This window comes from Protopterus annectens, chromosome 8.part0, assembly GCF_019279795.1.
Source record: "Protopterus annectens isolate FY-2018-M chromosome 8.part0, PAN1.0, whole genome shotgun sequence".
Lineage (NCBI taxonomy): Eukaryota > Metazoa > Chordata > Ceratodontiformes > Protopteridae > Protopterus > Protopterus annectens.
This window is the reverse complement of record NC_056741.1, coordinates 503951843-503965797: the sequence shown is the minus strand read 5'-3', so window position 1 is coordinate 503965797 and position 13955 is coordinate 503951843. Positions and strand designations below refer to the sequence as shown.

The 13955-nt window shown below is 35.8% G+C and overlaps 1 protein-coding gene across 1 annotated transcript in view; it reads right to left on the bottom strand.

Annotated features, from left to right (window-relative positions):
• Positions 1-13955, bottom strand: part of LOC122808279 (melatonin receptor type 1A-like) — a 67656-nt gene that overhangs the window by 9696 nt on the left and 44005 nt on the right. Inside the window, exon 2 of the mRNA XM_044079243.1 lies at positions 11745-11969. Coding sequence (XP_043935178.1) covers positions 11745-11969 — 225 coding nt within the window. The remainder of the gene's footprint in view (positions 1-11744; positions 11970-13955) is intronic.

Genomic DNA, 13955 nt, shown 5'->3' with positions numbered 1-13955 from the left:
TCTGAGCGAACAATCTTTTATGTGAATGCCAGGTCCTTGTCCAGCTCGACTCCCACCTCGTGACCAGCAATCCTTGGCTACATGTCCTTCTTTCTTACAATTCTGGCATTTTACCTTGTACTTTGTTTTATCACAGGTTTGATTTACTTCCCCTTCATTGACATATACTGTTTTAACTTCTTTTGGTTTATCTGTTAATTCTTTCCTCATTTCCCAAAGTGATAACAAAGCTTTATATAAATCATCATATGTACAAGGTTGACCCCTTCCCTAGGACAGCCCTTTTCAACCAAATTGGTAATCCTTCTAACACTGTTCTTAGAAATGCTGGGAATGGGAAACAAATGACATGGAAGAAAAACAAATAAGGGAAATGGTACAAAATATTTTCAATAAATGTCAAATACAAATGGACTTACCTCTAAATCCTTTACCTTTATATTGTACAGCTTAGTTTTGTAGAGATCAGTGTACAGAGTATGAACATAGAGTAGAAAGTGAGGTAGGTAAAATTACCAAACTCCAGTGTAATGGGATCATCATAACACCTACAGTATGTGGATTAACAGTGACAGGAACAGATGAAATTAAGCTATTATGGGGTCCTGGATTTGAACAAGGTGCTCATAAGACCTTAAATGCAAAAACAAACAAATATAGTCAGCAGTTAGGAAGCTTACTAAAAATTCTAAGAGAACAGCCAGACATCATTAAGAAAGAGAAAATAGAAAAATTTCAAATAATACAAGGAAGTGAATGGAAATGGGTTAGATTGCCAGAACCTTGGTCGATACCAGGAGAATTCAAAAAAGGTCCGTTACATAGGGTACAAACAATTGAGCCTGAAAAATGAAAACTGTTGTTAACTTATTATCATAATTTCCTAGGTCATCCAGGAAGGGAAAGACTGCAACAAATTGTTAGTTCTAGATTTAAATGGGAAGAAATGACTACAGACATCCAAAATCATGTAGATAGATGTGTTACATGTGCCATGCACAATGTGGGAAAACAAAATAGGAGAAAACAGTATAGACTCCCACAAGCATTGGGACCCTGGGAAAGGGTAAACATAGATTTTGTAGGACCTCTTCCAACAGCACCAGGAGAGTTTCATTTATTACTTACTTTGATAGATGAATATACTGGATGGGTGGAAGCTCATCCAACAAAAAAGGAAGATGTGAACTTAGTAGTTAGAATAATAAGTGAAAGGATCATCCCAACATGGGGAGTGCACTGAGAAATACATAGTGATCAAGGGACTCACTTTAATGAAAAAATGACAAAACAAATGTGTAAAACTTGGGGAATCAAACAGACGTTTCATACTCCTTACCATCCTCAGAGTTCTGGAAAAGTCGAAAGAGCTAATAGAACTCTGAAGGAAGGATTAAAGAAAATGATTTCTAAGTACGGGAATCATTGGGTAAACCATTTACCCAACATTTTGATTAAGATGCAAAATTCTCCTCAGGGATGTGGGTTAAATCCACATGAACTAATGACGGGTCAACCTATGAATTTATAAGCAGGAGAAATCCCTTATGGGATACCATTAGAAGAAACAAAATTGCTGGACCAGCTCCAAGACCAAATCAGTTGGGCAAAAGGGAGAGTCTGGGAAGCTGGACAAGCCCATAATCTAGAACTGTGTAAACAAAATGAGATTTGGGAATCAAGAGAGGTACAATTGGAACAAGGAGATCTTGTAATGGTCTGTCAGTTTGGAAACACAAGTAAATGGGATTCAAAATGGATAGGACCCTACATTGTTATCAAGGTGGGGTTAGTGGCTGTACAAATCCAGCCATATAAAAATCAGCCACCAAAAAGTGGTTGGATTCATAAAGATCATGTTAAAAGATTAAAACAGAGGGGAGAAAATTGAATAACTTATACATGTAATAACTGATATAAAGGGAAATAATATAAGATACAACTAATAAGAAAATGATTCTTTTCTTTTCCAGAAAATATCGAATCATGAAAACCCTGATATTAATCGTGATCCTGACAAGTTTTTACTCAGCCACACAAGGAAAGATAAACTTCAATACCTTTACCAAATCACTGCAAATGTACTTGGAAACCTTGAATGCTAAACAATGTTGGATCTGTGCTGAGATACCACAAGATACAAACAGTAGGAATTCCATATGCACTATTCCATCTACCCTTCTGGAAATGTTGAATCTCACAAACCAAGACTGTGTTCCAAAGAATGACTCTATCCCAAGGAAATACCCTTTCTTAAAGTTTGTTCATACAAACGTGACTGATAATGTTTGCTTACAAGGAGAAGGAACAAGTAATCACCCATTTATTGAGAAAAGTTCTTGTAGTATTATTTATGCTACCTGAATTACCAGGGAACAGTGTTTTGAATGTTTTTAGTAATGAAACTTGCTGGACATTTAGAAAAGCTAAAACTAAACACTCCACAAAAGAAGATCAAATACAGGGTAAGGTATCACCTCAAAAAGCAAAAAAACAATCCAAAAAGAAGGAGGTAGATACGCCACAACTATCGAAGCAAACCAGGTAGATAAAAGTAGAAAAATAACCCTTTATTCAAACGAAAGCGCTTACTTAAAGTGTAAGAAGTCTTCTTTATTGTCACACTTATTATGTAGTGTAGTGTAGTGTAGTGTGACAATAAAGAAGACTTCTTACACTTTTATTCTTCCATTCAAGTCTGCTTTTTTACCTTTATTGAAGACTGAAGACTGCTTTTTTACTTTGATTTGGACACTGGAGCCTAACCTCAGCATTTTTTCTGGATTTTTGTTTGCCTTTACTGTGTTTGCAGAGGTATTCTGGTTGCTATTGGGCATTTTCTGCATAGTAATGTGTTCATCAGTGTTTTATCCCAGAAAAAAAATACAAATAGATAAGTAAATAAATGCATGAATAATGTACATGTGCTGGAAAGTCCTCTAACCCTTCAGTTTTCACACTGTTGGTCATCAGTCCTCTCTTCCAGGCAGCCTACCTCAGGATCTATTTTCACATTTGACTGAGGTGCATCTTAACAAATGTGCTCCTTTTCCTTGTGCATAGGTTGCTATTGGATTCCTTAGCTTGTGTGCACTGTCAACTTGAGGATCCAAGCTGCCATTATCCATGACCAGATATGAGACTCAGTCCTGTACAAATTCTATTCTGTCACTTCCCAGTCACTCCTTTTTTCCACTCCTATTATTCAAAAATGTCACTACATGATGTGTTTTCTAGAGCACCTGGTTTGTTTTAACTCACTTTGTCTAATATCGACTTAATTTTCAATCTCTCTCTCTCTCTCTCTCTCTCTCTCTCTCTCTCTCTCTCTCTCCTCATTTCTTAATTCTGTCAAGTTCTGCTTTTTGTGCATTATTTTCAAAAGGACTTCTGAGTGTCAGTAGTCAGTTGCCTGCAGGTTCACACCAAGCCACAGTGTGCACCACATGCCCCCCAAGAAGATTTTAGAAGCCCACAGCAACTTCACATTGCTCTTGGCAGCCCATGTTTGCTCTACAGTATCAAAAGCAGCCTGTAGTTGCTTTAGATACCACATACTTTGCAGCTGACTAACAGGTCTGTGCTGTCTCATGTCATATTTGCAACTAAACCTGAATTACTTCATTTACTTTATTTAGTCGGGTAGTGTATCCACTAAACATAATTTATCCCATTTAGTTCATATAGTAACTCTTTGTAAACCCTCCATAAGAAAATCTGCATATTTTTTTCCACTTTGCTACAGTCTGATAACTAGTGCATTAAACCACATATGGCTAATTAAATCTCTGGACTAAAATGGAAAGTTAGCCTGCTTGTTTTGTTTCTGTTGCCAGCCCAATAGTACTTGATATCCAGTAACATAGATACAGTGGCAGCTGGTGACTTCAAATCAAAGGGGGGCTACAGGAGACAGCTGAACGGGTGGGGTCAATTGGAAGGGGTGTGGCCAGATAGAAAGGGGAGGAGCTACGCTCAAAACCACCAAAACTGTAACTTTCATTAAATATGCTGCCCTAGGTGCCAAACCATCATTATGAGAGTCCAATCAAGACAAAATGAAGTGTAGAAAAAATATTTCAATGCATTGGTTGCATGGCAGCTTACTTAATATCTAGATAGAAACAAAAAGGTTGTGAGGCATGAAAAAATATATTACTTTTTAAATACATTACTGGAATGCCAGTCAAAATCAAGTATAAGAAAAAACAAGCAGCACTCAACTCAAACCACTTCTCCTTGCACTGCAGTTCTAATTATAATTTATATTCAGCTTTATTAAAGTATTAAGTAACATGCTGAAAGTAGAAATCTCTGTGATACCCTCACTTGTAAAAATGTTTCTTATCCAAAAAAGACCTGCTGCCTAAGAACAACTATCTACTTGTTTCATGGGGAAAACATGATCAAAGTAAAAAATGAAAAGCAAACAAGCTCAAGATACATTGCTTAAAGGATTACTGCACAGGTTATGGACCACACATGATAGGTTGGCATTCTGTTTAGTTTACAGGTAAAGCCTACAAAGATGACTGCAAGTCTCCAACAAATGTAATGAGCTTCTTAAAATAATGTAATCCTGTCCTTTATTACAAATACTGTCATATGCATTTCAATACCCAAGGGTTATACATTATCTAGTTATGTAAGTGTTCTCTGCATGGCAACAACAGAAAGGCTTTCAATGTTGGCAATTCTTTAACAGTATGCTTATTAACCCTTGCATCTTACAATCTCAGACAAGCAACGGACACTTCCTGAATAATTGGGGGACACTTCCTGAAAAATTAAGCATAAATCAACAGTATAAAATATGACAGAAACCAGAACATTCTGCAAAATCAAGGACAGATGAAAAGTCACTGTAGTACTTGTATCTATCTTGGATGGGGGGAATACTCTGCACATTTACACTGCATAACTGCTCCTTGCCTTGCTTGAACACATCCAGAGTCACTACATGGGGGAGTGGGGTGCAACAAGTATGTCACAATTTTAAATGTCTCTGGCTGACTGTGATGGCCCTGACACATTTGCCATACCTCTCAACATCAGAGCAAGAAATCTGGACAAAGCCATACATAGAAGTGGGACAAAGACCCAAAAATAAGGGCAATTTTTAAATATTGCTCTTATAAACTTAGAAAGATAATCAAATAATAGGTATTGCATTAGTATTAATTTTCTGAAGGGTATGAAATCTGAAACTCAAATGTCTGTCATTATTTTCGAACTTCAGTCTTTAATGATTTGCCACTAATTTGGCAAAAAAAAAAAACACAATTTTATGAAAAATGGACCAAAATGTGATGCAAATATATAAAATAGCCACACAATACAGCTGGGAAGCTGTCAAAGAAAGGACACTTGTTTAATATTAGTACTGCTAACTTCAGCAGCTGACAAAATAAAAGAATCTACATGCATTTCTGAAATAAAAGTAATATATAACTCTGATTATTACAGTTATTTATTAATTGTAAACCATCCATGTTTTCTTCCAAAACTGTCATTTTGCGGAGGGGTTATTAGGGGAAGAGCAACATTTTGAGCCAAAATCAGGGACATTTGAGAGGTTTGGATATGCCTAATTCTATAAAGCAATTTATTTGCATGTACCTCTCAACCTGTTAATGCAGGAAATCTGGACAAGGCCAAATATATTGGGGGAACATATAATCAGTACTAAAAATTGCTCTTGTATAAACTAAGACAGTTGTTAGAATATAACAGGTCTTGCTTTAGCATGCATTTTTTTGAAGGTTGTGAAGTCTAAAATTCAGTGTCTGTCATTATTTAGTGACTTAATTCTTAAATGATTTGCCAGAAAACCACAAATTTTATGAGGAACAAACCAAAAATAAGAAGCAAAAATGTATTCATTCTGTGAAAATCTGGACAGTTGAGAGGTATAGTTCAGCCGGGGCTGTCTTTGAGTTTGCCACCCTTCCCCCTCACAAAATAATTGTCGAATGAAGCCTCCCCATGCAGCCATTCCAATGAACAATTACTTGGCTATTTCACCCCATTTACTATAAACATTAATGTGCATACTGCTTTACTTCTACGATGATTTGGACTTCATTTGAAAGTTTTATTTTGCATTTTACAGCACAAACACTAAGACATCTGCTGAACAACGCAATGCAGTCTCACAATGAAAACTTACTTAGCATTAAAACTTCTCTGCCCTTGAAACTCACATTCATTGAAACCCTCATTCAAAGAAAATACATTTGGCTAGTGGCAGATAAAGATTAATTGTGGGCTATTTTCAAATGATAGGCCCCTTGCACACAAAACATACACATGTTCTGTGATACATCTTCCTGATTGCATTAAATTATATTTCTTGTATAATACGGTACAGTTGTTAGAGGGTGTTTTAAATTTATTGTTTTGAACATTTTTCCAGTAAACAATGAAACAAAATGAATGCACCAATAATGACAATACTGCCCAACTGAGAACATTTCCATCATAGAAGTGTACTCAAACTTCTACAATCCACCAGTATCAGTAACTGTGTCCAATCTCTGCAGAAGTACAAAATATCTAAATAGTTCCACATTAAAAAGATATGTAACTAATGAAGAGGTTGCTGCTAGCAAACAACTTTATAATTCATTGTTTCATCTACAAATAAAGTGCCTGTTGCCCTTGAGGAATAAATTGCCTATATTACATTAAAAAATGATAAGCTAGTAATATTGCAATAGGAAATAGATGACAAATAATGGATGGGTTCATAGTTACTAGGTATCTTCACCAAAGAGGATAATCTCAAGATGGCAGCATCCACCCCATTTGCAACAAAGTACAATATCAGCAATGCATCTATATACTGTGGGAATAGAACCCACAGCCTTCTGTATCAAAAGCAAGTATACTATCTGTTGTGCTATTAACAATGCAAACAGGTTTAACATAAGCAGCACTAAACTTCTCTTCCCCTGCAGCTCTTAGCCCCTTGTAAAATCTACTCAAAACTCAGCTGTATCTCTCAGCTTTGCAGCACAAGAAATCTGGAAAAAAGCCAAAATGTATTGGGGAGGGACTAAAGCCCAAAAACCAGGGACACATTTTAAACATTGCTTGTATAATCTTGGAAAGTTGCTAGAATAAAACACTCTGTTACTCCCATGCATTTCACTGCCAAGTCTTGAATGCAGAACTCTGTGTAAAACAATCAGAGCAATAGACCACTATGCCAATTCAGCTGTTTTGAGAAAGAGAGGAAGACTGAAACTTAAATGGCTACCATTTAGTGAATTCAGTTCTCTCCACAGCTGTCAACCTCTTAGCACAAAACATCTGGACAAAGCAAGTAATGGGGGAATACAGCCCTGAATCATATTCAGTGAATTCAGTTCTCACCATAGCTCTCAACCTTAGCGCAAAAAACCCGGACAAAGCCAATAATGGGGGAAAATAGGGACAAATTTCAAATATTCATCTTATAAACTTAGAAAATTGCTAGAATAAAATGTTTTGTGTCACTATGTACTTTCTGAAGATTATGAAGTCTGAAATTCAAATGCCTGTTAATTTTATTTATTTAACATGTGTTAACCAGAAAAGTCTGACTTGGAACAAAAGCCAATTTTCAGCAGTGGCCCAGGGAGAAATACTGCAGACACATGTTTTTGTAACATGGGAAGATACCAGAGCAAACCCATACAAACACAGGGAGGACATGCAAACTCCACACAGAAGGTACCTCAGCCAAGAATCAAACCAGAGAGCCTCTAACTGTGAAGCAACAATATAACCACTGCACCATCAACTCCTTAAGGAATTGAAAACTCAGAAACCACAGATTGTACGAGGAACAGAACAGAACAAAATATGAGGCAAACATCTGCAAGCATTTTGGAAATGGTGGTGGGTAGGGAATTCAAGCTCTTATTATCTGCACTCAAGGTACAGGGTTCAAACCTCCCAACAAGTATACTGAGTTCTCTCTAGCTACCAGTATAAACCAACTGGGGCATTTCACACACACACACACACACACACACACACACACACACTAAAATCTCTTAAATTGACACTGTAAAAAAGTCCTTGTCAAAACCTACACACACTAAAATCTCTGACACTGTAAAAAAAAAGTCCTTGCCTAAACCCATAAAGATGTGGTCTTGGTGAAAATCCCAAACCACATCAATTTCAGGCACATTTTCAAGATTCACTAAGATCTAAATTATCTCAAAACCAGTACAACAGGCCACAGTAACAATGTTTTGGTGTTTGGTGACAATCAATGGTCAGGCACACATATCCTCCATTCACTAATCAGAATGAAGACAGTGTGTCAGGGGCTTGTCTTTCAAGTGCCAGGATCTCTGATATCTCAAAGGGTCCCTAAGATCCTTGCATTTAAGAAATATGGCATGATGACTGCCCATATGGGAAGAATGACTTGGATTACAAAACACTAACAGATATACAGATAGACATGTCAGAACTCACCATGCAAGTCATAAATACAGTCGAGACTGTGATCTTGTGTGGAATCCTTCCTTCTCCAAGAATGATGCCTTGGTGCAAAGAAAAGATAACAGGCTTCAGTAATTGGTTAAATGCACAGACACACACACACGCACACACACACACACACACACACACACACACACACACACACACACACACACACACACACACACACACACACACATATATATATATATATATATATATATATATATATACGATATATATATATATATATATATATATATACATATATATATATATATATATATACATATATATATATATATATATATATATATATATATATATACATATGTATATATATATATATGTATAGATATGCACACATATATACAGACATACAACAACAGTTAATACTTAGGTGCTACATGGAGTTTTCCAATCCTGGCTGGGTCACATGTCATCTTCCTTCCATTAAAGCTCTTCTTTGCTGCTGAAAGCCAGCCCTCCTGGCATCATATTCATGTGAAAAAGGGAGTCTCTGTGATTGCCAGAGAGGTTCCCCTTTGGGCCTTTTTTTCAGAACAACAGACCTTAGTTAGGAAAAAACACACTGCTGCAGCTCCATATTGACCATAGTTACATAAAGGTAAAGAGTGTAGATGTGAAGTTGAACATGCGGTTATGCAGAATTAAATAATTATACTGAGCACATCTCAAAAAGGAAACACTAGGTGGCACTATAGTTATGAACGGTTCCAGAGACTTGCAAATGTTTCTCCATAATAGCTGAGAATCAGAATCCTGTAGACATATGTATGTCAATATAGGACTTTGATTACATCTAGCAACTGACAACTGAACAGGGAAAGTAATGGAGCTGAGAATGACTAAAATAATGCATTTAGACTTAAAAGGTTCAAATGACAGCAGTGAATTAAATGTAGTACTGATACCTATCCAGTTACTAAATTGTATATCTTATTTTTAAGTATTTCCTGCACCTGTTATGTTAGAAATTCACATGGTATTTCAAAGCTGTCATCATTATTTAGACAAGTTTTACATTAAATCCTCACTTCATTTTAATTTAAATAAAAGTTATACATGGTGGGCATTACCAGAGATGCATACTGTACTCTGAAACTTTGAAGCTATTATCAAATATTTAATGCTTGTAATTTATGTTTGTTCACATGTAAAGAGAGCAAGTATGATAATATATTTTAAAATGAGGATTCATTTGAAACAATCCACCTCAATCCACTTTAATAACTAGCACCAAGCAAATTTTTATTTCAGTGAATTCTGTATTTTAGTAGAGCTGATTTGCAGTTTGAAAATAAATGAAAGTTCATTGACATAAGATTAAATCCAGGATTTATATCTATCAGTTTTAAAGAGTAATTTTAGTTTAATACTGTGACTTATTTGTACTTTTTCTTATATGCACAATAAATATAAATTCACTGCAAGGAATACTCAATCAACCAAGTAGATAGTATTAGAAGTATTAAATATAAGAAGAAATACATGTTGTGTTGAATGAATTGTATAGCATAAAATGTCATTTTCATGAAAATCCCATATTTTTTTTCAAATCCAAGAAAGTCCAAATGCAGGACTTACTAGTATTTATGTTTCTCTAACTATTTTACTTAAAATGTTGATATAGCATTAAACCTGACTGTTTTAGAGGTGTCTTTTACCAATACTTCACACACCTTAACTACATAGAGTACATATATCTGTGTGTACAACTGTGTGTGTGTGTGTGTGTGTGTGTGTGTGTGTGTGTGTGTGTGTGTTAGTATACTTGTGAGTGTGTGTGTGTGTGTGTGTGTGGGGGGGGGTGGGTGTGTGTGTGTGCTTGTGTGCGCACACATGTGGGTGCATGCATATAAGTTACCTCTCAAATATCTAGAATTTTGCAGAATGACCAGATTTTCAATCAAATTTTGGTCTGTCCCTCATACAGTTATTGTTTTTTTTTGAAAATAATGGCAGACATTTCATTTTCAGACTACGTATGCTTCAGAAAATTAATGTTAATGGAGATCCTATTATAATTGCATATTTCTAAGTTTATAAAAGCAATATTTAAAATCTTTGCCTGAATTTGGGCTGCTGCCCCTCCACCATTATTTTTGGCATTGTCTGTAATTCTTGCACTAATAGGTTGAGAGGTGTCTGTGCGTACTCGCGCATGTGTGTGTGTGTGTGTGTGTGTGTGTGTGTGTGTGTGTGTGTGTGTGTGCGCGTGCGTGTGTGTGTCTGCTTTTTGATTGAATGACCATGACATTAAATGCAAAATCACTGAATAAAAATGGTTGAAAGTCCATTTTTCTGGATGATAATTGATTGAAATGTCATTTTATTGAATGTGATATTGGTAGGTATAGTTTTGTAATACAGAAGCAAACGAAGAAGCTTTCTGTTGTGCTTGAGATGACATATACATAATCATTGCTGATCCAGTTTGTGTATGCATACTGGAAGTGATTCCAACTGTATTGTATTTTCACTTTTCTTCAAAGTTATGCTACTGTGAAATTAGTACATTTAAGTAAAGGGCGTGTGTGTGGGCAAAGCTCCCCACATTTAACAGTGCAAGCCAGTATGCCCCCTGCAAACAAAGCATTTTGGAATACTTTTTCCTTGGATATTTTTGATTGTATCATGTTTCAGTTTGTTTAGAATGTGCTTAAATGACATTTCAGTGTAGTTGGCTTCCAGACATTTTGACTGACTGATTTCTTTTTAGCGAAATTGTCTTTCAGTGAGTTGCCTACAATCTATGTGTCTATATGTGTTCAGTCTGAGTGAGAAAATGTATTTTTATCAAATTCTACTATGTCTGCTTTATTCACTAATTTAATGTGTTTCTAATATGAGGCACCACATAAATGTGTTACAATTAATGCAGGCAATTTATTGATATATTGATTTATTTTATTGAACGCTACTTATCAAACACTTACTACAAAAAAAGTTTAGCTTTTCTGGGAAAAATGGAAGACCTGTTCTGGTTAACTCCTAGCTTATAGCTGATGTAGTGGGAGGTTTCAAGAATCAAGCCAATATTTGCAGTAAGTAATTCAGTCATCAGTTCAATAAGTGCACCATACTGTCATCAATATTTGATTTATACATTCTATTCACCTCAGAAGTAGAGTTCAATAAAATATTAATAATCATTTCAAAGCTGAAGGCCAGTGGTAGAGCCAGATAAAGATGTCATTTCCACCTTGAAGTATTTGTTAATTTCTGAGAAATTTACTTACCTGCATTTCTGAGTTTTTTATTTTGTAACACAGACAACATCACTAGAATGTTCCCAAAGATGTCCATAATGGTTGTGAAGATCATCACAGAGCCCAGCAAAATTGTTAAACTTTCTGAGATCTCATAAACTGGAAAAGCAGTCTGATTTTGAACAAGCAGTTTTCCATGGCTTATAGCCTTAATAACTAAAGTATTCATGGAAATATTTATCAAGTTAAGAAAATCTGAAAATATAAAACAGCAAGAATCAGTCTTGGATATGGTACCGATCACAATGCATGCACGTTGTTTACTGATTTATATTGCACTATAATTAGCAGCATAGTAATTAAAGTAACAGTTATGAATGCTGGTGCCTGAATTATGTATCACATCAGGATATAAACAGAGATCTACAAAGGCTTTGGAAACTTTGGTATAACTTGCTATAGAAGAATATTCTGTTATTAACACAATAGTTCAGAGAGGGTTTGTTTCTTCTCACTTTCCACAGCTGGCAAGTGAACAGTCTTCTTGATAAGTTTCAGAAACCTCTTAGTTACCTGGTGTGATCTGACTTTGATATTCCTTTTAAATAGTCAGTGATGCTCCACCTCTGCAAATGTAATGATTTTGGAATATCTATTTTCAAATCACAGACAGAAAAAAATATATTAATTGATTTAATTGCCTCACTTATGTCATGGCTCAGTGCTTTCTAGTATTTATCATCCACACATTTACAACAGCATTCACATTTGTTTATTCTGTTATACACACACAAACACACATATGTGAGTGTGTGTGTTTGCGTGTCTGTATATGTGTGTGTGTGTGTGTGTGTGTGTGTGTGTGTGTGTGTGTGTGTGTGTGTGTATGTGTGTGTGTGTGTGTGTGTGTGTGTGTGTGTATATATACATATATATATATATATATATATATATATATATATATATATATGTATATATATATATATGTGTGTGTGTGTGTGTGTGTGTGAAATAATTTTTCAGATGTATTTTTAGACTGTCTCAATTCTTTTTTCTTAAAGTAAATGTAATTAACATTGCAGACTATTAGAATAGTGGACAGAATCCTTAGAAGGTGAAATTAATGTATTGTGTCTTTACCTGGTGCAAGGACTATAAAGCAATGTTAGACTTGCTTTGCTTACTTAACAATAAGTATTATATACATGAAATAGAATGCAATAGTATACCAACTCATTTACAGTAGACAGAAAAGTCAATGTACTATGCCGGCTACATGGCATGGAAAATTACAGACCTAACATGCATCCAGATGCCCCAGGTCTGATGAATGACCCAGGCAATGAAGAACTACACACTGGGAGTTAGGGTAATGAGACTAAGACTGAGATCAACACTGCTGGGTTTGTCCCACTACAGGGCCATACTCAGGAAAAGGGCAAAAAGTGGACTACACATTCACAGGGGTATGAGAATATGAGCCTAGCTAAGCAGTGCAAACATGCTAGCTAAGTAAAGTGAGCATGTGCAGACTGGGTTAACAGAGTATCTGGCTTTGTCCCAGGTTGGCCAGTCGACAAGTGAGGACTGTAGAGCAATCTAAAACTTCCTTGCATTCACTAGGATGATGGCGAAGGTCTCTGCCCCTCATTGAGCCACATCTCTTGATCCTATGTCCAAAAGACAAAAGAGCTAATTCAGAACTTAGACTTGGTGATCAGGGATGCAATAGGAGTGAAAGTATTAACCATTTAGACAATGATTTTATAAATAATGAATACCTTAATTTTACTCAGTTTTTTCTCTTCTCCCTCTCTGTCTCTCTGTCATGGTATACATAAATTTGATCAGCTGGTGGAAGGTCGACCAGAATATCATCAAAAGCAGTGCAGCAAAAACTCCATATTGCGAATGCAATTGTTACGAAATGCAAAATACCCCCCCCCTTTTAACCTATGGTAGCACTTGTTTAGGTGGTAGAGCTGTCGAAAATGTCACATTCGGTGTTTTGCATGACATTCCGACCGTTTGCCACTGAGAAATTCAACAATTAAACTTGGCGTTATACCCGATCAAGCAATATTAGCTCGATCAAATTAATGTTTTCCCTTTGTCACATATTGCTTTTATGTGTCCTCTCGTGTCTCTTTTCTACCACACTTTTACTTACAACACTACCTTTCTCTTCACTTTCGAGTTATTTTTCTTTTTTTTTTCCACTTCTCTATATGTCCTTTATCT